Below are 27,017 nucleotides of genomic sequence, written 5' to 3'. Positions count from 1 at the left end.
ACATAATATGCATTTCTGCCTAGACTATATGTACTCACATAAAGGAAGAACTACAAATAATAATAATAACTCCTTAAAGAACAACAAGGTCCTCGCACCTCAGGCCCTAACAAGTCTCAGGAATCGTTATAGAGTATTTCAAACTGACAATGGAAATGACTTAAACAAAGCATAGTGTGCACACAGAAGTGACATGAGACCAACAGTGGACCGTAGTGAAGTACACTTTGAGTATCTTTATTTAAGAGATAAAACACAAGTGTGGGGTGCAGAGTCCCCTATACACTAACTCACACACACACACAAAAACACACACGCACGCACAAAATGTATATGGGTGACTGTGCACCCCACATCCAGCATTTACCCTCAGGTTGAGCTTGTCTTTGCAAATAATCATGAGGGTTTCCATGTCCTGGATATTTTCAAAAATTAATATGAATGGCTCCTTGGCATCCTACTCCGTCGACTCCATCAGCACCCTCCACGCATTCATTTGGTCATCATGATCCATCAACATGTATAACGGTTCTTGCACCTGGCCAGTGAAAAGCCCAAGACTGTTCCTCATGGTGTATTCCGCTTGGTACATATGTTTCAATGTGAGGGGCAGCTCCTCCACTTCTACCCGTTCCTCCTTTGATAAAGTAAAACACCATAAATTAAGACTACCCTATAACATTAGGGGGCGGTTTCCCAGACCAGGATTAGCTTAATCCAGAACTAGGCCTTAGTTTAATTAGGAAATATAATTAGTTTTAACAAACATGCCTTACTAAAAACATTACCTGTGTGCATTTTGATGTAAAACAAAGGGCACTGATGTATTTTAAGATATGTAAGTTGTTTTCAGTTTGGAGAGCTCTTAAAACTGTTTAAGTCTAGGACTAGTCTAATCCCTGTCCGGGAAACCGCCCCTAGATGTTTTGGGTCTTTCAAAAGGGGCTAAAGAGATCTTTTCAGCATAAATTAAATAGTAATTACGAGTTATGGTTTGTATATTGTGGTATTTTCATTAGGCTATAATTGCCTTTGTATTTTTTTTTATTTGTAAGCCACAAAAGCAACTGCTGACTCATACAAACCATAACATGCACAAAGAAAATACAGGTGTGTAAAAAAAAATAGGCATATTGTGGAAAAGTTTGTCAATTTCAGTAATTCAAATGTAAAACATGAAACTGATACATTACTGATACATGTGTGAATAATAAAATAAAAACTGCATGTAAACAGGAGTGAAGAGGTTACTGTAGCTCCAGTCATGTAAACATCTTACTGCCATGCGTGTTTTCTACAACGTCTACTGCGCATGCGCAGGACGGATCGTGCAGTGCAGGTGGAACGGATCTTGTACAGACCAGACTGTAAAAAAAAAAGATGGACGACACAACGTCGCCTCATTCCATTGTAATGAAATTAAGCCAAAAATGTCTGACCATGGTCATCGCCATGTTACGTAAAAACGTCAGTTTGGAGCCAAGGCATGCGCAGAAGGAATCGTCCGTGGAGCCAGAGGCAGACCTGCGGAATAAAACTTTTGCGTGCCAATTCAACCTTGCCAATCATAACGACACGCCCCGTTTCTATAACATTAAATTACTAGCTAAAATGAAACTTATCACAAAATTAAACACTTGCACATATATCAGCGTGATAACAACTACCTGAAAGGATCAAAACCATCTTTCGGAAACTTTTATTGGAAGTGTAAATATTTTTTATTTAGAGCCGAGTCCCATTTGTTTGAATGGTTTATGAGTTGTACTGCAGCCAGCCACCAGGGGGCGATCAAAGAGCAAGAGGCTTCAATTTTCAAGACTTATGAGGCACACCCGTTACCGACAGAGACAAATGCTGCGTCTGAAACCGCCTACTTCCATACTATATGGTAGGCGAAAAGCAGTAGGCAGGGCGAGTGGTATGTCCGAACACATAGTATTAAAAAAAAAGTATGCGAAAAGTACCCGGATGACCTACTACTTTCGGTTAGATTTTGCAGCGTGCATACGATGGACACTTCACTAGTATCCCATGATGCCCGGGAGCAGAGTTATCGCGCCAGTATTTCGCGCTGGCATGACATGACGTGATGACGAAGTATGTCACGTGATGTATCAACATGGCGGATGTAGTACGTCCGAATCGCATTCATACTACCAGCAAATATTATAGATGCATCATATCATCCCGTGAACATATTTTATTTATGAAAATGCTTTGAAGTAATGTAAATTTGCTGATAATGTACCTTTAACAATATGTGCTCAAAAACAATAGTAGTACTGTAAAAAACAATTTACTGATCCAAAAAGGTAAAGTACACAAAATATTTACAGACAATTTTGCGCTTTTCATCCCGTGAAAGAACAAAGACAAATGAACACTATGAAAATAATACATAATTTGACATTCGGCATTAGTAACTGTTATTACATCCCAAAATGACATCTTTTAGCGTGGAATAACCAAATGCACATTAACATAAGCTGTAACTTGAAATTCAGATAACCAAATTTTACTGTACCATATTTAAATGTTGATATCTTGCGCTTTAGCTCCACATTATGACGTTCACACATTTTAAAAGGCTTTCAGATTCATACAAAAATAGAGCATCTCCAACCAAATCAAATACTCATATTTTAAAGACAGCCCCTAGAATAATATCGTAAAAGACAGCTTATGATAAATGCGCTCGATGTGTACTGCTCTGAAATTGCACTGTACTGGGTTCTGATCAATTTCAATAAAAACCCAGGGTGCTCAATGACATGTACACACCACAATAGGATGTAAACCTGTTCATCACACTATAAACCAAGTAAGGCTTTGGCCTCTTCACTCTGTGCCATCAAACTCTCGCTGGCGTATTTCTGCAGGAGCTCCATTTTCTTCCGTTTCACCAAAGCTTCCTCAATCTGTAATTGACAAGATCACATGTCATCAAATATTGATTTTTGCATTTCCTGTGTGAGGTTTGACCTCAAGTGAGGTTTGGTCACAACATATCTTAGTGTGTCATATTTGATTAAAAGCTAAAGCAATAAATCCATCAAATGGCTTTGAAAGACTTGCATCTGCTTTGTTTTGAACTTGCCAGAGGTGAGAATTATAAACTTTCTCTGTATGGAAAACAGCTGCATGTGAAAAACTCTTCCTTTTGCATATCACAGAAGAAAGTGGGGTTTGAAACAACATATAAATAACAATAAATGATCACAGAATGTTAACTAGTGTTTACATTTTCTTTTTACGCAAATATCAATACCAACCAACAACACTTTTCTGTGTAGTTCACATAACTTGAAATTTTTATTAAGTACTCAACCCACCTCCTTCTGCGATGGAACAGGAACATGAGCAATAAATGTTTGTGCACCATTTTCTCCCTCCATCTGTTCTCTGGTTTCATCATCTGACTGCTACATGGAAATATGAGGAAAATGAAACTTAATAGCTCAAAATAAAGTTTAGAGAGTCTGTGACAGAGGCCCATGGATGTTTACCTCATCATCTTTGACAGCGTAAATATATTCCTCCTCCTCCTCGGTGTCTTTCAAGGCCCCACCAGCTAATCGAGCTTCTTTCTCTGCTCTCCATTTTTCAACAGCCTCTGCAATGACTGGAGGAGCAGAAAACAAATATATTTAAGCATTACAGATTATATATTAAATTTGATAAAATGGTTAGTTCCAGTGCTTGATTCTGATTGGTCAACGTTAAAACACAGCCATGACCGCTGCACCCAATGCTCTTTGTGTATTACTGCATAGCACCCTTAGCACGTAAACATAAGTGAAACATTCGGTTGGTCAAGGACTATTTACAGAGTTGCCAACTTTGGTGATTTGTCTGGAGTGAGGTATCTCCCCCAACATGTGCATGCAGCGGCCTACTGGACATTTTGGCCGGCGGTCACTGCGGCCGCCACCACAAGCCTCTTACCATCTAAACCTACACCGACTACATTTATTTCCAAATGTTTGATGTTTTTGTTTTGATTTTTTTTTGGCAAGTTTCTTTTTGTTCACGGTTACTTTGACTATTTGATTTATTATGTGATTGTTATGATCAGGGCATTGCTGAAAGTTCATCAAGCTCCCCTGAATAAAGTATGGTTGATTAACTAAGGTCACAATCTATGAGGTTAATGCATGAGCGAGGACTATACATGGCATTGCATTTATTCTACTTTATCGTCAACTCATGATCTGATTCAATAGGTTGTGTTAGTTAAGTAAGGGATAATGTAGAGGCAGCCGGTAGTTATTGGGAAATAAGCCCCGACAGTGTGATTAGTACCCGACGCGAAGCGGAGGGTCTTGTATCACACTGAAGGGGCTTATTTCCCGATAACTACAGGCTGCCTCTACATTATCCTGCTTATTACACGGCTACTAGCCACATAAGAAAAAAAACTGGACATGAATATGAATTTGAAACATTTTATTGGCATATTTGTTTTAAATTAACATTTTTATCCTTCCGCAAAACTTTGCACAGATGCATAAAATGATCGTAATACCTTATTAGGATCCTCTGCTTCATACTTGTCTCCATTTTTTTCTCTTTTAGCCAGTCTTTGAGAAGTTTTAATGCCCATTCTGTATTTTTGTGTGTGTTGGCTTCGTAGCTGTCATGCTCTATTTTGTCAAGTTCAGTCTCAGTAAGCTCTCTGTGTCTTGTCGTGGTTGTCGAGTGTTTGTCACAAAATGGCGCCAAACAGACAGTAATCTTTATTGATCTTTATTGGCGCGGAGCGATTTTACTCGTGCAAGTAGTCCGGCTATGCGTTATTATTTTGGAGCGGTTATTATTTGAAAAGAACGAACCTGCAAATGTCTCAACTGACCAATCAGAATCAAGCATTCCAGAGAGCCGTGTAATAACTGAGGTTAATACACAGATAAGGTTAATCCATGGTTTTGTTTTTTGTTTGCATAAAACACAGTGAATAAAACAAGGCATGGTGCTTCTATTCAGCAAATTACTATATATTGGGCCCTTAGAATGATCCATTACCCTCATGTCATATGAATTTTGCTTTGGCTACTCTTTTCTCTATCTAAAAGGCAGGAATAAATCATAATAACATGGCATCCTTTTTTCCAATTGCACAATTATTCACACACTACTCTGCACAATAGCCGCTACTACACAAATGCTGAAGCCCCACATTCCCACCAGAGAATATATTAATATATTTTATTTTTATACACACACACCCCTGGTCCCCAACCCACATTTTTAGCCTACCAGAAAGATAGGCTACTACCTTTCTTGCTTAACGTTTACATATGTTTATCATCTAGATCAGGTGTAACAAATAATCATCTTTGAGCTTACCTGCTTTAAGATATAATGCAAGGCTGAATTTTTAACTCCTCACATTTGATTAACTGTCTTTTAAATGAAGAAGTAATTTTAGTAAGTTGTTCAGGAAATCAAATTCCATAATAAACCTTAAACTTACTTCAATAGAAGAGCTCAACACAAGTTACAGTCAAGACCAGTGAGTGATTTTCTCTTCTTCTTTTGTTTAACTTTAATGACTTCAACAGGTGTACTGTTTATTAGGCAGGCTTTAGACCGAATACAATAAAATATTCACATCCCTTTAAGACATAGCAGTTGTTTACCATGATACTCACTAAGACAACTACATTCACAAATGTTATGTGAATTTGTCCGTTTAAGCCAAAAGACGAACATGGGCTTATTTAAACTATGTGCACGCTGAGTCATTTACTGTTGAATCGGTCTTGCGGTGCTAAAGCCCAATTAATATATTATCTGTATCCTGTGCGTAGCTCTGCGTAGCCTGAGGTGCACCTGGCAAAATTTTTAACAGCGGTCTGCGTGTTTGTTACATAGTAACACTCTATGTAGGCGAGACCAATTGCATTTTAAGGGTTTAAACTTTTTGCCATTAATTCCATATTGAAGTCTCCTGTGTTATATATAGGTAGCTGTAGTTTGCAGGGCATTTCAGATTAAGGCGAAACAGCTAAATAACTCACTATATAAAAAGAAAACATGAATATCACCACCTTTAATGAATCTTTTATTAATTTTAAATATATTAATTTTAGCACCATGAACTACCGTCAATTACTGTAATGACATAAACAAGAATTAATTAATGCTTATGTACTCAATTTTTTATTGTTTGTTCATGTTATATAATGCATTTACTAAAGTGAACAAATACAACTTTTTCATATCATATTATTTAGTAAACATAAACAAATAATCCAGGGTCTGTTCTGTTTACACAACAGGTTACAGTCACAGCTCTAATACAGTAATGTTATGTATGAATGTAAACCCTGAACGAGCAACTCGAGTTAAACTCGTGTACAATTCGCACAGGATGTCTGTAACCATAGTGACAGTTGTAAATTGAATGACTGTACCTTTATCAACAAAATATTATGTTACAATAGAGGCAGCGCTGATGTGATATTTCATGCTGTTTAGGATACTTGCAAAGACGGGATTTTTGACGCATATTTGTATTTAAGGCCAATAAAGTGGCAAAAATACTCAAAGCTCAATGAGAAGTGAATGCGCAACTTGCATAACCTGCAGTTTAATGTTTGCATTTCTTTCCCTTACTGTACCGAAAATGAATCAATACACGGTTTTAAACCGAGGTACATACCAAATCGCAAACTTTGTGTACCGTTACACCCCTATACTCTAATAACAGCTTACCTTTAGCGCATTTATGCAGCCTAGGGGTGTGCAATATTGGCAAAAATTCATTCCTGGATCATTTGCCGGCAACCACAACAGACAATATTTTTGATCATATAAAAATGTGTTTGCAAAAGTTTTATATTGTTCTAGCTCCCCCCACAACATATATACATGATTAAGGTTAATGTTGATGTTATTATCCAAACAGAAAGGTCCTTATGATTTAAAAAGGAAGCATTCAAGGAAACAGTTCTAAAACAGTAGCGAACTTGAAGCAAAAATAAAATTCAGCAAATGCAAACTTTCATCAAACCTAAGTAGTGATGTATAGCTTTAGCCTACATCAGTGTTTCCGAAATCTTACCCTGGAGGGCCGGAGCACTGCAGAGTTTAACCCCATCCCTGATCAAACACACATGAGCAAGCTAATCAAGGTCTTCATGATCACTAGAAAATCACAGGTGGGTAAGTTTGATTAGGGTTGGACCTAAACTCTGTAGTGTTCCGGCCCTCCCGGGTAAGATTTGGGGAACCCTGGCCAACATAAATGCTTATTGCTTTTATGTAGCGAGTTCCTCTCCAGCCTTTTAATGGTGTTATGTTTTATAATAGTTAATTTGTTCAGAGTTTATATTGGTGATCTTATAGTCCATTTGAAAAAATTCTTACGAACTGACTATTTTCGTCTGAAAAGCACCAAATAACTTATTTTCCCTTTACCCATCACTGTTATCTCTCTGTGTGTGGTGTGTTCCCTCACAGGCGTCCTCCGCTCATGACAAAAAAGCGTGGCTGGCTAAAGTATAAAAAAATGATATGACGTTGATTTAAAGTGTGTGCCTTGGTCCTGTATTTCAGAAGTGTCAATGTCAACAGGCTGAGGAAGTAAACTGTTGCCTACAATCTGCGTTTGTTGTAGCCCAAGAAAAGAGATTTAAGTTGGAAACGATGACTTGTGTCATCGTTTACTTTGGGATTACTTTGGGATACCTTTTGCATATTGTTAACATACTAATACACACTTACACACCAAAGGAAATCGTGAATCGGATACTACAGCGGTAACTTCTCATCGATTGTTTTTAAGACAAAAATCATGATACGTTTTTATGTGTCAATTATTTAGGAAGTCGTGTTGTTTCTACATTTCCACAAGTAGTTTCTCGCCGCTGTCTTCCGGAACCCTACAGCAACTTGTTTTGTGGTTGCTATTTCAAAAGGTCTATTTTTTACCTCATTCTCTAATTGGTTATTCTAAAAGTAATGATGTAATCATCCCAATTAAAAATATATCAGGGTGGCCCTGATTTGCTAGTGAGCACATGGGGATGAGTAACGTTACACATTACAATATAATCCGAGCCGAACATCGGAAACTAGGGATGCACCGAAATGAAAATTCTTGGCAGAAACCGAAAGAGAGGAAACCAAGGCCGAAAAACCGAAACCCCAAAATAAATTATTATGCCAATTATTAGTACAAATGCATTTATGCTTATCACTGTGTACTAACTTTACTAGGGGTGTGTGACGGATCACAAAAGTCACCGTTCGGATCACATTACAGTTTTTGAGGCACGGATTGGATTCTTTTTCAGATCAGCAAAAAGGGGAAGGGGAAAATCTAATAACAAATAAAGAAATTGCAAACATTTATAAAAAAGAACAAAGTTGCACATTAATAAGGGCTAAGATTAGCATTGGGTACAGAAATTGAATTAAATGAGTCATAACACTGTCTTTGTACAAATTAAATGTATTATTATTTTTAGAGCTACAGAAGTGATTTTCTCTATGTCTTGGGTTGTTTAACATTAATGACACAGACTTTAGTAGGTTAATTGAGGTTACGGTCTCTTTAAGACCAAATAAGCAGAGACTGGTTTCTGACTATAATCTATACATACACTTAAGACATAAACAAATGTTTTTATTATAAAAAGAATACTTTGGAGATAATTTCGTTTATATGTGTCTGTCAATAATAGAAAGATTTTATGTTCGCTTGTTTGCGTCTCACTCGTGTGCGCACTATTGAGGGCACTTAAAAGCAAGCGCACACAGAGACCGAGGGTGAATCCCAAACAGCGCAGCATAAAAACGTTACGTTGTTTTTCATTGCTTTATTCGGCAAATGTATGTTAATGGACTATACAGTATGAGACACATTTGCGCAACTCTCTTAGGTTTACACACCAACAGTTCTGATCTTTGAAGGGCATACTGTGATGATAACGTCTGGACCGGATGCATTCAACCGCATGTGCCTCCGTGCGTACAGACAACTGATCTCTTTAGCGCCTTTTGCGGTATTGTTTCTGTGATAGATGTTTTTTCGGTGGCTGAATATTCGGTGCATCCCTAATCGGAACCAACAAAGGTCCAGGAACCAATTTTCTCTCCGATTCTCGGAAGGGGAAAATTCGGGCCAGTAATCCTGTATCATGAGTGAGGCTTAAGACCTTTACACAATACCATATGTACTTACTGTGTAACCAGCTCTGAAGCTAATATATACAAATTTTAAGTGGCCGCATGAGTCACACATGACAGAGTAAATCAATTTGTTGTGGAATGTAGCTGTCATGTGCCGTGGTCACTGGGCAGTCAGGTGCAGAGCTATGTTTCATATGAGTCGCCTCAAATCTGCTACTGCACGTCAAGCATTCAGTTAAACAGACAAAATTGGGAAACACGTTGTTAAATACAGCAGTACACAATGATACAAGTGTACCAGGGAGATAATGTGAGGATAGTTGGGACAGAATCACAGGATTGTGAGTCCCATCCAAAAGCATAATAGGTATGGGACCGTATGAAAATTTCATGTCATAATTATAGTGACCAAAGTTCTCACGGTTATCAATATTATCATGGTTTTCTTAAAATGAGATGGAAATGTTTAAAAAAAACCTGAAACACACACTAAAAACATTTTAACAAGTTTAATTTTTGAAAATCGGCAAACAACAAATACAATTAGCAGCTATATGCACTTTTTTAAGCGTAAACATTAAATCAGGGGTGTCCAGCCTTTTTTTGTGTGGCAATCTACTTTTAAAATGATAGAGCCGACAAGACCTACCTGCTAAAAAACAGTTACATTTTTTAATAACACTTTAAATGTGTGTTAGGACTATACTGCATATATCTCTTTGTTGAATTTAGGGCTGTCACCATTACTCCATTCTTTTTGAGGACATGCAGAGTGTTTTTGATGAAACAAACTACAAACTGCCTTCTGCCACGCCTTCTCGTGCAAAAAACAGTGTTGTATGCGTGCGCCTGCGTTAAGCTGATTCTGGCTGGACAGGATTTACCACGGGTTTTCAAAATCACGGTAATCAAACGCGGTTTTAATGAGAATTTAATTTTCAACGATAATACTAACCGTCAGGACATTTTATCATGGTTAATCGTGAAACCGGTAATCGTCCAATCCCTAAAGCATAAGGAATGTATGCATTTTGCGGATTCAAGTAACTGAATGCACTAAGCTAGTGGTGCAACGGATCGCAGTTGATCCGTGATCCGTACGGATCACGACCCACGGTTCGGCTCGCATGTGATTCGCGGATTAATACGCAAATTTAAATAGGGAAAGTTTATAATTTGTAAGTGTTATAAAGGTTTGCAAATGTTAACATTCAAGTGATTTTAAACAGTTTAACTGCAAAACGGCGCTAAAGTGATCAGTTTACTTTACGCACAAACGCACGCGTGCGGTTGAATGCGTCCGGTCCAGCTCGAGTCAGACATCATCCTTCAAAGATCAGAACTCTTGATGTTTAAATTTCAGAGAGTTGCGCTACTCTCTCTCATACTGTAGTGTATTAAAATACATTTGGCTAATAGAGCAATGAAAAACAACGTAACGTTTTTATGTGGGACGACTGTAATGCTGCGCCGTCTGTAATTCACCCTTTGTCTGTGTCTGTGCGCTCGTTTAAGGGGACTCGGTAGTGCACAAACAGAGAGATGCAGTCTGTGCACCTTTGGTCTTAAAGAGACAGTAAGCTCAATTGACCTACTTAAGTCTGTGTCATTAATGTTAATCAAACAACCCAAGACAAAGAGAAAATCACTTCTGAAGCTTTAAAAAAAATAATAATTACATTTAATTAATACAATAAATGCAGTGTTATTATTCATTTGATTTCTGTAACTAATGATTTTAGACCTTACTTAATTTTCCCATACTTTTTTTTTTGCTGATCCGAAAAATGATCCGATCCGTGCCTCAAAATCCGTAATGTGATCCGAACCGTGAGTTTTGTGACCCGTTGCACCCCTACACTAAGCTATGCTTCATGCACATTGCCAGTGACATTTTCACTGTGTATCACCCAATTGACCTATGGCTAAGCCATGCCCGCTCCACTCAACATTCGGTGATAGGTGCTATGGCAGTTGTCACAACATTTCACATGAGACAATTGATGATTTTTGGAGACAGAAAGACTATATATCATCTCAAAGTCACCAAAAGGGCCTTAACTACACATTGGAGGGTTATATCAATAATTGTATTGTTGAGAAGGTCAATGAAAAGCTTCAGCTCCAGGCAAAATGCGATAAACCTCGATACGATGATAAAACCAACAATAAAATTCTCATTGCCATCATGATCGTACGTTAATGAAGCTAAGTGACATGATGTACAACGCAGCTAGAAGCTAACATTAATGTTTTCTAATGTTGGGCTAACGTTACTTTAGAGATGTTAAAGATAACGTTCAAATACGTTGTTGACTTAGCTTAGAACAGATTTAGACATCCTTGTTTAATTTATCCACGTTTAGTTGGTGTTGTGGTCTACCGCTTATCTTAATCCAGAAGACACTTAACGTTATCTCGGTTGAGATGTGGCTTGGGAAAGGGTAAAAATACACAACGTCGCCCAGCCTCTCGGGATAGGCTACCTAGTGTCTGAGTTGAATGTACCCCATGCACACCGTTTGACCATTTTAAACTTACAATGACAAGAAATAACATATAAAACGAATGAAAACGGACTAACTGCATGGCATTTCAATGGACGTGTAAGCAGAGAATGTCCGAGTGTATTGGGTTAGCTATGCGCACTATGATTGGCTCGTCACCTTTGGGGGCTTAGCCATAGGTCAATTCTTTCAAAGAGATTGTAAGGAGGGGTTCCTATAAACAATTATAAACAAACGAATAACCACATTCAAAGTAACAATTGAGAAACGAATGACATAACCTTCACTGCTTCATTCCCATTGGTAGCTGCTCTCGAAAGTCGCTCATCATTTATGAGGGCACCTTCATCTGGACTTCTCTATCATAATGTATCTATCATCTGATCCTTTATCTCTGGGTGTGAAATAGTTACATAGTTTAGGGCAGTTGTTCTCAAACTGGGGGCTGTGGCCCCCTGGGGTGCCCTGAGATGGTCCAAGGGGGGCCCCAGTTTAATGACATTTTATAAAATACATTAATTTATCATTAATACGGTGTAATTAAACCTCAGAAAAATAAGGCTACTAACCAACAGCACTACATTGTATAAATTAAGTTTTGTAATGTTTTGGGCCACGAAGGGATGAGCACTGACATCAGACTGATTGATCAGATTGATGCAATCATCAAGTAAGCAGCTACATAGACTCATTGTTCTCATTTGCTCTGTGATTAGGGCTGTAACAATAAATCGCGTGTGCCATTAAAAAGACCTGCAAAATTGTATCAGAACATCTCTAGTTCCTGCTACCATAAAGGTCATCACAATGATGTACTGGCTTTCCTTAACGTGATGCCCAGCTGAGGTCTGACCAACGACCACCTCCAGTTTAATCTACCTGTACATTAAAACAAAATTTATGGGTAAATAAATATATACCCATAACATGTATAAAATTGTATCTGATATATAGTATATCCTCTATAGAGTCAGCTACGTCTGGCTCTCGCTCAAGCTTTTTGTCTTCAAAAGGACTTTTTCCTCCAGATTACATCTACTTTTGTTAATGTGCGTGTCCGCGTGATCTGCCCGCTTATAAACGCCACAGCGAGTTGATATCCAGTCACTGTGCGCTAGCTGCGTGCAATGCTGGTGTCAGATTTCATTCGCGTACACACACACCCAACAGCAGTGCGACAACAAAAAGAAGCAGCACGACTGTCTTTTAAATCTGAGGTGTTGATTAATTATTTGCGCGTGTAGATTACATACAACATCAATGTAAAGATGCAAATTCGCATGGGGCAATGCGAATGACGCAAATTGGGCTTGTTATTGATGCAAACGCGCGTTATTTGCCTCAAACAGGTCTTCCGCGCAAGTTGAAAAAGTTCAACTCAAGAAGAGAATGCGTCTGATGCTAAAATAAATCCCACCAGTAATCTTGATTGAGGAACGCATTTTTGGTTTCTACACAGACAGCATAATGTTGGATTTAACAGTAGTGCAGTAAGATATAGCCTTCATTTACAATGTAAAGTTTAATTTACTAAGTACAGGTATATAAAATGGCCAATTTATGTAATGTAATGAATTCACATGTTCCCCTGTTTGAATAGGATATCATTTTTATATGTCTTTATTTAATTATATCTTATGTTATTGTATCAATACACTAGAAATATGTAAGATGGTTTTTGCATTTACATAAAATAAAGAGAACTGTAATTAAAACCAGTATTTTTTCTTCTTAACATCTCATTGTTCCTGTTACCGAAGCATAGAATAATTAAAAACACTTTAATAGGCCAAGGCATCAGAACCGAAACCGAACCGAAATATGTATTGAACCGTGAACTAAGTGTATTGTTGCATTACTAATATATACATACACTCACTCACACACCTAAAGGATTATTTGGAACAACATACTAATACGGTGTTTGACCCCCTTTCGCATTCAGAACTGCCTCAATTCTACGTAAGCATTCTTTAGAAATGTTTGCTCACATTGATAGGATAGCATCTTGCAGTTGATGGAGATTTGTGGGATGCACATCCAGGGCACGAAGCTCCCGTTCCACCACATCACAAAGATGCCCTATTAGTTGATGTCACACACTAATTAGCATATTTGTGATGTCATCACGTAGTGTTTGCGGTTGGTCTAGTGTTGGTACTGAAAATTTGTTTTTTCTACTCCGTCTGATCTGACTTTCATATTGCTCTTCTCATCTTGTTGTCTACAGAAGCAAGTGATAGTTTAATTGTATTTATAGTGTTTATTTATTGTAGATTGCGTATAGCGCAGACAATTCAAATTCAAAAATATAAGAGAACTACAGAACGCACGCATAACGCACCATAGGGAGGGAGAGAAAACCTGGTGTGTGTGTGGGAAAACACTACTATCCTTTCTGATAATAAACTCGTCTTCTCTATTAGTAACATCTGTTGATGTTTATGTGAAAAGACAAGTACTCTGTCTAAATACATCATTTAGACAGAGGATATAGACTAATGTTGGCATGCCGAAGCAAATCCCACGGAACCTTTATCTTAATTTCGTTATTCCCAAATAACCATCTTATTCAGAATGTATTATCTTAATTTAATTTGTTAAGAAATAATTGTTTTTATTGGCATGTTGGCCTATTTATAATGTATTGCATACGATGTTACAGAATACAGATGACTTATTTTTTTTCTTTGTTTCAACTTCCAAGTGACGTGTAGCCCAGTTAGTCGTTAATAAATAATGTTAAAACATGTGTAAATTACTCATTCTTGATAAAAGCTGTTTGCGTGCGCACATTTAAATAATGTCTGGCTGTAAACGGGTTCGGGCTTTTAAAAAGCTGGCAATCTAAATGTGCTTTCGGGTTCGGGCTGCATTCTGTCGGGCTCCGGTCATTTCAGGCCTAACTTTTAAGGCCCGATTACAGCTCTATTTTAGATAGCAAAAATCTAAGAAATGCCATAATTTATTAGGAACTCGCGAAGGAAATGTCCAACAATGGTTATGACAAGACGTGGGACGTCCTCCAGAGTAAATGTAAGGCGCTCAAACAGCAATACGTGTTTCAAAAAAGAGAGTTATCTCGCAACGGTGCCGGAGGGAAAATAAAAGCAAATTCGACCTTGATGAGATGGATCCTCGGCCAAAGAACCCTCGTAGTTTCATTGGCTTCCAATATTAACAGCTCAGGAAAGATATTTTTCGTTCTCATTTACGTTAAGCATTGATCCGGACTATCATTTCACGTTAATGCCTCCATTGTCGTCGGGCATTTACATGCATCTGCATCATCATAGCAATCATTTTCTTAGCTTGATATATCGCTATCAGCTGAGCTGGCACAAAAGCACTTATAACTTGTGGTATGGCGCAATCCATTTTGTCTAGCAAAACTTTGTTCGCAAATGTTTGCTTGAATATTGTGCGATTCAGTGCGAAAATGGAAACACCTTCAAATGTCTCAAATCAATTCGACTAGCATGTGACGTCATTACGTACAGGTTTTTATTCGCTTTAAAGCCGTTGGATGGAAACACACTTTCACCCGCTTTATTCACATACGTTTTTTTACCGAACTTCAGATAATTCGATTGACATGTGGATGGAAACTTAGCTTCTGTCGAGGTGCCGCACGCAGAGAGAGAAAGAGGGAGAGAGAGCACATGTTTTTGTTGTTTGGTTATAATACTTGAAAGCGTTCCTATCATATAAATTATAGCACTTATGGTGATGGGTGATGGCTGTCTATGGCATACTGTTTATGTAATATTGTTTTCATAGTGTCATTTCATGGTGCCCTGAATTTAACACTTTCTAGCCACAGATGTGCGACTACCTTTCCTACGTTTTGTACTGAAAAGCCTTTTTAGCCATGTCCTTATGTTTACATAATTTTAAACAGCCAAAACAAATAATGCATAACAAAAATGATGTTGTTGTCATGATCATATGAAATCAGTGTTTATTTTTCATAAATTCTGCTTTAGTTTATTGCCCAAATTAAATTGTATTATTGCATAATAAAAGTGTAGGTTATTTATTTAAATTCTAGATAGTGTAGTGTTTTTATAAGAAATATTAAAGTATATTTTATATTATAAATTATTTGATTGACATTATACAGTAAGGAAAAGAAGTATTTGAACACCCTGCTATTTTGCAAGTTCTCACACTTAGAAATCATGGAGGGGTCTGAAATTGTCATTGTAGGTGCATGTCCACTGTAAGAGACATAATCTAAAAAAAATCCAGAAATCACAATGTATGATTTTTTTTTAACTATTTATTTGTATGATACAGTTGCAAATAAGTATTTGAACACCTGTAGTTCCCTGCACTGTATTACGGAGAGGGCCATGTATTGCGAGATTTTGGGGAACAAACTCCTTCCCTCAGTTAGAGCATTGAAGATGGGACAAGGCTGGGTCTTCCAACATGACAAAGACCCGAAGCACACAGCCAGGATAACCAAGGAGTGGCTTTGTAAGAAGCATATCAAGGTTCTGGCGTGGCCTAGCCAGTCTCCCAATAGAGAATCTTTGGAGGGAGCTTAAAATCAGTGTTTTTCAGCGACAGGCCAGAAACCTGACTGATCTAGAGAAGATCTGTGTGGAGGTGTGGGCCAAAATCCCTCCTGCAGTGTGTGCAAACCTGAACCCCATTCACACAGACCTCTGGTCCCAGAAAATACCTGTAAAATTGCCAGACAAGCGTCTGTGTGAACACAAACTCGTCCAGTCAATCTTCTGGGATCGTTGGCGGAAAGAGGACCTAGTCAGATACACGAATAACCCTCTGTGTGAACAAGAAGCTGCAAGAATGCCGTAATGGGCGTGTTGTAGTGAGGACGGGCGCGTCATCACAAGAAAAGTTATGGTTCAGCTCCTTACAATGAGAGATAACATGAATATAAACATTCACCACGAGAAATATTGCAAACTAGATTGAAGCAGTTATCAGGAAATGATAAATGAGACATATAAACAATGTCATGGCATCATGAAGTTGGTTCAACTCTTTAAAATAAGGGATTTACAACATTCACGACGAGAAATGTCAGCAAACTGGACTGAAGCAGATATCAGGTAAGTTAGCTCGTCACTTACTGCGTTGAAACGGAGATCATTCAATAGCATAAAAGAATATCGCGTCACGTGCTCATTTGAGCTATAATAAATGAAAATACCCGCGCGTCATCCCAACAAGATATATCCTTCAGCCTCTCAAATTGCGGGTTTTAAATGCATATAAACAATCACGATGAGAAATGTCTGAAAACTGTATTAAAGCAGAGATCAGGGAGCTCGTCAAATATCCAAGCTGAGATCATTCACCAGAATAGAACTGTGCATTCACGCGCTCCTTTATAGTCTTATCATAAACAAAAATGCACGCCAGTTGTTTCTGAAGAGAGAAATAATATATAATATGCAAACTTCAGACGCTGCGTAGAAGAGAGGGCGGGACTTTCAACAGGTCACGTGTCTTTCCGGGACCATCAATCATGTCAGTGTGAATGAATAAAAAAAAAAAAATCAAACGGTCCCAGAAAATTCCAGGATGCCTTACCCGTGTATTTTACGGAATGTCTGTGTAAAAAGGGCTCTGGTGAAAAACTACAGGAAACGTTTGACCTCTGTAATTGCAAAGATAGGCTACTGTACCAAATATTAACATTGACTTTCTCAGGTGTTTAAATACTTATTTGCAGCTGTATCATACAAATAAATAGTAAAAAAAAAAAAATCATACATTGTGATTTCTGGATTTTTTTTTGATTATGTCTCTCACAGTGGACATGCACCTACGATGACAATTTCAGACCCCTCCATGATTTCTAAGTAGCAGAACTTGCAAAATAGCAGGGTGTTCAAATACTTCTTTTCCTCACTGCATATATTAAAAAAAAACATTCACTGAAATATTATTATAATAAATTCATATCTATTTAAATTATATTTTAATTTTGTAAGTATGTTTAATTATTTTAATAGTAATTAAATTAGTAATATGCTAATGCTCCAGAACACTAGATTTTAATAGTTTACTTTATTAAATATTAGTGTTTTTCGTTCAGATGTTCAAGCACAGACATACTTTTATTTTGGCACTTTGCCATGTAGGATAGAAGACCGATCAAAATAAACTCGTGAAATAAGAGCAGCTCTGGAGATTATGTTCACCTGCTCATATGTTAAATCCATGAGTGTCACACGTGTAGTATGTTAAACCTGCGAAACTTATTTACTGAAGAGACACGCAGAACAAGCGGCCTCTTGCCTTTACTATAAAGCTGATTTTAAATGTTTGTATTGTGAAAGGCAAATAAATAAATGTTGTTAATGTCAAGTGCTTACCTTGTTTTTCATACTCCTGCTCCAAAGGCACTAAAACACCATCATCCTCATCTCTATAACCATAATACTCGGCATCTACGTCCTTCATCAGCTCACCTCGTGTTTTTCTGGGTGGTGGAACAGCTGCAAAAGAAATGAACAGCCACATTTTGTACATGTCACATAACCACACTGTAACACCACAGAGCCATAAAACATGTATGTACAACATATATGTATGTATATTTAAGTTTCTGATTATTGTGGTGAACATGTTTAGCCTGGCTCCGCCCTCCTACGTGCTTCCGCTTATTTTTCATTTCGCTTCAACAGTACGTCTGGGATTTCTCTATAGAGTTTCGTTTTCTCCTGCAAAAATCTGCAGGACCAATCAGCGAACAGATGGGGGTGGCTAAGAACGATGACGTTGAGGTCGTGCGTCAGTTTGAGTTGTAGTTCAGTAATGGCAGCGGAGAAAGACGTGAGAAAAGCTATTCGGTCCGTTGTTGCAAAACTGCCGAATATACAGAAGTTAAAGCCGGAGCAAGAACCAGGTTTGCTAAATTTTGTTTGTCTGATTATTCTGACTTGTTGTTTCCGGACGGTTTCGGTGCATGATATACGTCACGACCACATGTTAGCGATTGGCTTTGGCAGATCCTGAGTGACTCTGGGCATATCCAATAGTTTTAAACTTCAACAATGGACCCTCCTTAACGGAAGTAACGCTTTGCTATTGAGCGTGGCCAGACTCTCTGTACAAATGAAATGAATGTACGAGAGTCTGGTTATACCAGGCTAGAACATGTTCCCCTCAACTTCTGATATAATTGTGGTTAAGGCCCTGCTGTTACCCTACCAACACAAAACCACATAAAGCACAAGGACAGCTTAATAAAATGTAAAAGTTCAGTACTTTCAAATCTGATATAATTAAGTAAACTTACGCTCTGTTTCAAACAGTTCTCTGACTCCAGGTAAATCTTTTGCTGCCCCAAAATACTTATATCCTCTGTTTCCTGGAACCTCTTTTCCTTCGTGGTCCAACATCTTTGGTCCAAATCTCTATTAAATGTTAAAACATTGCACAATCACATAATTGGGTTTGAAACGCTACTGTAATAATAAATAGTATGACTGTATATAGTATATAGACTTTAGATAGCAGGGAAATTTAGCACCTGGGGCCAGTTTCACCACCTGAACTTACATCCAGTCTGGAAATAAATCCTACGTAAATTTTAGACCTGTTGGCATAGGTCAAGGCATAGCAAACATCCAACACTAAAGTCTAGGTAGGGCTGCACGATCACAGAAAAAATGATGATCACGATTGTTTTGCTCAAACTTTTGATCACGATTAAAAATACGATCATTCTTTTAGTGAAGAACTTCTATTTACTTCAGTATTTTATTACACTTTACAGCCATGTATATAATATTATAAACATTTTATAGGCCTATATTAAAAAATATTTTATTGTTTCGTAATATCCACAGCTCACATTCTCTTAGATCTTTTTAAAACATTTAAAATAATTCCGCAAAATTCCGCATAGATTTTGCAAAAGAAATCAGCAGAAATAACAAAAATAACTCCTTACACAGATTCCTTACAGCTGTACGACTATTGCAGCAATTAAAGCAGTTCAGTTTTAACTGGCAAAATTATAAAATATCTTTTATTTATTTTAGAACCTTTTTTGTTTGTTAAATTAAGGTTTTTGATACTGACCAAGCGGTTAGCGGCCGACAGCTAACGTCATGTTTTGTTTGATCAAATGAGCCTCTCAAATCAACAATTCACTTGCCTACAATAACATCTATATAATATATATATTTTCAGCATATAACAATGTTAGTTTAAATGTTTATTATCAACACACTATTTTTTTTTTTTAACGGAGGGGGGCTGCTTTGTTGCTCGCAGACGGCGGGGTGCAGAAAAATAATGAATCAAAACAAAACTAAATAAACATGAAACGAAATAAACATGCAGGTTGCTTTACCTTACACATTCGCTATGCATCAATTAAAATTCAAGGCTTTATACCGCTTTTTTTACATGACTACCGAAAGAAGTCTTTTATAGATTATGCACAGTATTTAAGGTTTTTATTCAGTTCTCCATATTCCCCGATGCACTTAAGGTCCTGCTGCTGGCGGAGACGCTAAACACCGTTGCAACAGGTGCATTCTAAATGTACGTAGTGGACTCGTGCGCTAGGTTAAACGTCTTTCTTTTACAATTTATCAATGTCTCAACGTTTCTTTTAATTAAATTATTATAAGATGCGTACAAATGACACGCAGTGTGATTATCGTGCAATAGATACGCCAAATTCCGCTTTTGCGTGCATATGATACGCCAGCCCTTCCCATTCACTTATATGGCGAATCGTTTCGTGTCGTTTTATTTATTGTTTTCTCATTTGTTTTCTGTTTTTTAAACCATTTTCGCTTGGGTTTAGGGTTAGATTTCAGATTTATTTAAGCAGGTTTTTAAATATACAGGTTTCTATATGTTTTTGTCTATATTTAAGCCATGGTCGCTTGGAGTTGGGGTTAGAGATGGGGTTTGGGTTAGGATGTCATTTTTAAATAACAAAAAGTTGTTCTAACCCTAAACCCAAGCGAAAATGGTAAAAAAACAGAAAACAAATGAGAAAACAATAAATAAAACGACACGAAACGATTCGCCATATAAGTAAATGGGAAGGGCTGGCGTATCATATGCACGCAAAAGTGGAATTTGGCGTATCTATTGCACGATAATCACACTGCGTGTCATTTGTACGCTTTTTGGTGAGAATGGGTTGAAAACCCAGAGGCCTGGCCGCATATCAACTGTGATGTTAAAATTGGTCCGAAACCCGACCCAATGGGCGTAAAAAGGCTGAAATGCAGGGCTCTAGTATATATTTATATCAAATTAGAATTAAAATAAAATAAAAACAAAACATTTTTGAATAAAAATTTAAACCCCTTGCTGCTCACGGTGCTTATTGGACACATATCCTTGGCTAACTTACATGATACGCGATCTGTTATTGTTGTGTCGTGGATGGTCGGGGATTTTTTATGGTTGCGGCTTGTGTCTTCAGCTTTTGAAACTCTTGATATTTCACGTTTGGACGGAACAGGAGCACAGTTTGCACAAGACTCGTGACTTACCTGATAAACATCACTTTCCTCAAATCCGAAATATCCAAACAAAGGAGTTGGCCTGACCTTTTTTGGGAATTAAACATACCTATTTCTGCACTTTCTTCGTGTTGCTCTGCCATTATGTTCGAATGACTGTAAATCTCGTGATGCTAACGTATTTTGCACTTGCAAAGAAACACTCCGTTTACTCTGACTCCGCCCATAACAAACACTGCTTGATTCTAGACCGTGTGTTTTGTGCTTGGTCTTTGCACATTAATCGCGACGATTGTCATTAATTAATCGTGGGGCACGCATATCGTTATCATGATAAAAATACGATTAATCGTGCAGCCCTAAGTCTAGGTGTAAAGTATAAAGTCTGGACTTCTATGTACAAAAAAATCTAATTTATGCAAGCAGTGGCCTTTTGCATGAATCAATTTGTTGTATAATATTTCTTGTATAATATTCATTAAGATATTTATAAAGACAGAGTAGAGAACTTAATAAAAGGATTCGTTTTAATTCTGGGCGGTGTTCCGGACAGGGATAAAACTAGTCCTAGATTAAAATAAATGTAAGAGCTGTCCAAACTGAAAACAACTTGCACTGACATATCTTAAAATACATCCATGCCAGTAATGTTTTTAGTAAGGCATGTTTGTAAAAACTAGTTATATTTCCTAATTAAACTAAGTCCTAGTCCTGGTTTTAGATAATCCCTGTCTGGGAAAACACCCCAATCGATTTTAATTTACATTTAAAGGGGACAGAGAATGAAAAACCATTTTACCTTGTCTTTGTGAATGTGGGTAGACTCCCATTATTCAAAAAACATACAGAAAGTGCTAAACATGCTAAACATCTCAGTCTCATAGAAATTCCTCTTTTAGAAATGTCAGCCAGAAAACGGCCCAATTTGAAAAACTGATGCTTATGACATCACAGGCATCTAACTGCTCCTCCACTTTAAAATAATTGGCTACATTTTTTGAGTGGCAGCAAAGTCAGCCAATGAGTAATGAGATTGCAAGTTAAGCCAGTAGGGGAGCCAAATAGGTGCAAAACCACTTGTTTAAAATCCCCCACCCTAATAGAGCTATCTGAGAGAGGTTTTTAGGAAGCTTCTAAGGCATTACAGACCCAAACAAAACAATTTTGTCTACATGTCACATCACAGAACAAGGATAAATACCCCGTTCAATATTCTTTGTCACCTTTAAGCTAATAAGAACAAAGATATTATTTGCTGAAATATTATTGTAATAAAAACATTACATCTTACCCTATAGTCAGGTCCACCAAGTTCCTTTATTCTGACCTCCCAGTGACCTTTCTCTCGAAGAAGCTTATTGATTTCATCATTCAAATCGCGAATCTTAAATTCACCTAAACCAGCTGAAAAAGTTATGCAAGCGTTAAATACATCATCACATCTGAAAGCTCCTCTAACACATGCTGTTTTTGCTTAAATTGTTATCTCATGTTAATCTTCAGTACCGATAGAGTGGTATTACATCCTTCATATCTCCGCAGAGTTTTTAGTTTTATCAGATTTATAAAAGAAAGATCAGCTTTAGCGATTCTTTCCAAAAAAACGCACGGAAACATTCTGAATGAGGAGTCACAAGCTGCGGGAGGAGCAAGTCAAGAGCCAAGAAACACTGTATACAACACTGGATAACTTATGATTCACTACATGTTCATGTCATTACATTATATGCACTTACGCGCCCATTTCTAATATAACACAAAAGTCTTATTAACCACAAGCCTGGTTGGGACTTTACTGGAGAATCCAAGAAGATTATGGGTAGCAGCAATTAACAGCGGCCAAATTTGACCCAAGTTGAACTCAGATGCGTAATTGCGTCACCGCACGTGCACCCGATAAAACCGTCTATAGCGTCCTCGGTTCTTGCTCTCCCGCTGATTGACTTGTGGGCATGCTTTTTCCGAAGTGCCCATAAAAAAGAAAAATCTGTTCTTCAGATTGTTTCAGGTATTTTCATGATAATAAAAATATTCTGAATGATTGTGTTTGGCGAGTGTTGCTTTTTTAAATGCACGTTATAAACGACTCAAACTCATAGTGATTTTAGACTGATAAGGACTTTCTACTGAACACAGAGCCATAGTACACGCACAAGCTGTGCATGAAACACTGAATCGGACCCTTGCGATTCAGAATCGATTTCAAGCAGGTCTTTTTAATGGGGAACGCGATGTACCGGCACAGCCCTAATACATAAGACGTACCCGTGTTCGAAAAATACCTTGTACGAACCCTGGCGAAGTGCATTTGGCACAGAAATACTCGTCACACGTCCAACTGCTTTTTTGACACTTCATGTTTATGTTTAAGCATGAGGAAACCAACTCTTAAACTTTGTTAATAAGCCAGAATGCATGAAATACTGTTGAACCTCTCCTCAATTTTAATTTGGAAGAAATTTTCTGTAGACCTTCTCACCATTTTGAATCTGGGCTACCTTTTTTGAAATCTCACTGATGATCTAGAGAAAAAAGTAGTAAAACAAATTCATGTTACCACAATGAATATAAACATGTTTGTTATATAGTAAACAACGTATTTATTACAATATAAATTTGGTTTTGAAAACCCAAACTATAGTGAGTGCACTTTGTCAAAATCCATCGTAACAACAAGAAGTTTCATTTTACTTCCTGACCTGTCTTCTCCACTTTTCTGCTTTAGGTAACTCATTACACTCTGAAGCAAGAAATGGTCTTCTTTCCTGTGGAAAATCATTGGACCAGGTCAAAACAATTCATACAAAAGTACTACATGCGCAATGGGTCCATACACTGTTTATAATTAGCATAAGGAATTCAGGTTTAAATATGTAAACATCTAAGTGCATATGTTTCTTTTACTTGTGCACACACGGCAGATGCTTGTATCCAGAGCAGCTTATATTGCATGAATTTATACCAAACTTTCTTATCAGTGTGTGCGTTCACTAGGGATTGAAGCCTTTTATGCTTGACCAAAAGAGCGGAGACGAGGTCAGAAATTTTCAACTGAGTGGACCTCGTTGAAATAAGGTGAAGCTCAATGCCTGCTCTTAAATTACATAATTTTACAATATAGTAGTGGTTAAACAAATTACATCGTTTTTTGAGTTATGTTTTTAATTATTTTCATATCAGCAAAATGAACAAATCAAGAAATTATAAGCATATGGAAATAGAAAAGAACAAAAGTTATTTGTAACTTAAAAGGAGCATTTCACCCGTAGAAACATCAATCTTTATTGAAAGTGTATCATATTTGTAGTCGAAATGTAACATACATTTAGAATTTGGTGCCTATTTGACCGAGAAAAGGGGTGTTTGTAGTCTCACTCCCTCAACAAAGATATTGGACTTTCTTCTTTCAATGATGCTTATTATTGCTGTATTATTATTACTAACTGCATTGACCTCACCTTAATCTTCCCTTCTTCAAGTTGGGCTTGACGAAACCTAGCCAAGGCAGTCCTGAAAAAAAAAAGTTTTCAATATTAAGTTCAAGCATTATTAAAACATTTCAAGAGTTTAACATTAAATAAAGACACTTACATAGCCTTTTCTGCATTTCGGGCCTTTAAAAAAGAAAACAATCATGTCATAAAAAACACGACACACATAATTATCAAATGCACATATTCTGCATAACGTAAAAACACGTGAAAATGCGCTGTTGGTCTCACTGTGTGTAAATCTACCATTTTGACAGTATGGGTCATAGTATGAATTACACTACACAACACAACACAACACAACATAATATAACATGGTTAACCATATAAGCATCAACATAGGTAACACTGTCTTAAGTTAAAATTAGTTGTTTAATACATTCGTGTCAAATGCTATACACTCGTGTCCGTTAATTCTTAATATGATAATGTATTATTCTCTTCGTCTTTAAACTATCACAAGATCAATAAAACAAAAGAAAAAGATAATGATTTTTACCATTTGTGTAGCTCACTAGTTGATTCTTGCGTGAACACAACGGGTGAGAGCGTACGACGCATGCATATGACGTAGGGTAAGTAAGTACGTTTCCGGCGCGTCAATAAAATGAAATACTATGGAAAGACAAAAAAGTCAAAACATGTGAAACATACGCGTTAACGTGTTAACCATAGATATCATAATAGAGACTAGATGCCCTATTGGCCGCTGGAGACTGAGAAATACGGCCTTTATTTTCTGAAGTCGGGGTAGGTCAAACTCCCCCGAGTTCGCCGGTAGGAGGTTCCACTTCGACAGGCATTCCAGTGCACTTTTCCTAGTTGAAGGTAGGATAAGTCCGAGATCCCACTGGTTTGGATGGGCTCTGGAACGCAGCATTACAGCAGATAAGATGCCAGAGCACTGTGGAGCATGTTCTTGTTCTAATCAGCGGACCATCGCAAATAGAGCCCAGGGGATTATTTTCACAAGTAAGTTTTAACATTACCATACTATTGGTTGTATTTTGTGAATATAATATTACCAGACAATTGAGAAAGAGCCAGGATTATTGATATTACTGTACTGAAATCGTAGCCAGCTAACGTTCGCTAGGCTATGTTTACTGCACCAGCCGGTGTTCACCCTGCAGGGAGAGGTGGGGCAAAGTAAAGTAATAATTGCAAGAGTTTCTCTCTCGTGAGTATTTTGAATGGCGCTAAATAAATGTGTATTACAGTTTTTTTCGATTGCTAAACGCCAGTGAGCACAACTGGAGCTACATGTGCAAATCTCTAGTCTGCACTACCAAAAGTCACCTGAGCACAACTCCTAACACATGACTCAAAACAGCTCAGTGCAGCCAAACACTAAACACAACCCTCACTGAGATAACACACACTGTCACTCACAACACACTGAGAGGAAAAACACTAACATCAAACACCAATACACAAAATACAAACTTTTTATCTTTACAGTTTTAACAATTTCAGTGACGTCACACAAAGTAATGTTTTCTTCAAATAATTATTTATTTATTGATTTATCACATGACGTATTATTTTATTTAGAACATCATAATTCTTTAAGGTAAATGAAAATTAGCAGTTTGCTTCAGTAGTCTGTAGTAATTTGCGGAATTACTGTAATGAGAGAAAAAAAAGGTAGAAACTAAAAGTACATGAAAGGTAACATTTTATATATATGAAATATATATATAAAAATTGGAATTTATATTTATATGAAATTGCAATCAGCAATGTTTGACAGGCACAAGGCTGAAATCAATTGTGTTTTGAATATGTGGTTCACAGTTTTGACAGCAGTGTGTTAGCATTTGAACAAAGTGCTGTAAATCCACAGTGTTGTGCAGGTTGTGTTTAAAGTCATGGGATAAGTGTGTAGAGTTTTGAAAACTGTGTTCAAGCAATGAAAAACGAACTAGAGTTTGGTCCACATGAACTGCTGCTGTGCAGACTGTAGTTAGAGTTTTGCACATGTGACTCCAGTTGTGCCCGCTGTTGTTTAGCAATCGAAAAAAAACTGTATTATTATTATTTTTATTATTATTATAAGGTGCTGTGTGAGCTGCGTGATCCGCTGAGCTTTAACAAGCTAAGATGTCAACAGTCATGCACGTGAGGGAGAGGATCAGGAACAGATGATTTTTTCCTTTGTAGGGAGCACATTGAGGAGACCCAGTTTGGAATGGACAACCATCAGTTTGACTTGTTGTCATTGGCTGTGTTTTTAAAGATAAGGCCCCACTATGTTGCCAAATTCACCTCTCTTGAACTACAGAAAGGGAGCACGGGAAAGAAGCTCTGCAAAACAATCCTCTTTAATTTTTTATTTAATTTAGTGTGTGTGTGTGTGTGCGTGTGTGGGAGAGAGAGAGAGAGAGAGAGAGAGAGAG

General features: G+C 37.4%; 1 protein-coding gene across 2 annotated transcripts; it reads right to left on the bottom strand.

The window, feature by feature from the left end:
• Positions 1 to 221: 221 nt before the first annotated feature.
• Positions 222 to 25,227, bottom strand: isy1 (ISY1 splicing factor homolog). Of its 2 annotated transcripts, XM_065272977.1 has the most exons (12): positions 25,118 to 25,227; positions 24,719 to 24,741; positions 24,586 to 24,637; positions 23,827 to 23,892; positions 23,607 to 23,649; positions 22,419 to 22,531; positions 18,931 to 19,048; positions 18,005 to 18,127; positions 3,510 to 3,625; positions 3,336 to 3,425; positions 2,785 to 2,921; positions 222 to 637 (listed from the first exon to the last, which is right to left on the bottom strand). In XM_065272977.1, the coding sequence occupies exons 1-11, from the start codon at positions 25,118 to 25,120 to the stop codon at positions 2,814 to 2,816; spliced, it is 855 nt and encodes a 284-aa protein (XP_065129049.1). In that variant the 5' UTR covers positions 25,121 to 25,227; the 3' UTR covers positions 222 to 637; positions 2,785 to 2,813. The 2 variants fall into 2 exon arrangements, with proteins under 2 accessions (XP_065129049.1, XP_065129048.1); XM_065272976.1 differs by lacking the exon at positions 222 to 637 and having other exon boundaries at positions 2,284 to 2,921.
• Between the last annotated feature and the right edge of the window lie 1,790 nt (positions 25,228 to 27,017).

Source organism: Paramisgurnus dabryanus, chromosome 14 (assembly GCF_030506205.2).
Source record: "Paramisgurnus dabryanus chromosome 14, PD_genome_1.1, whole genome shotgun sequence".
Taxonomy (NCBI): Eukaryota; Metazoa; Chordata; class Actinopteri; order Cypriniformes; family Cobitidae; genus Paramisgurnus; species Paramisgurnus dabryanus.
The sequence above is the reverse complement of the archived record's forward strand: the minus strand, read 5'-3'. Positions and strand labels throughout refer to the sequence as shown.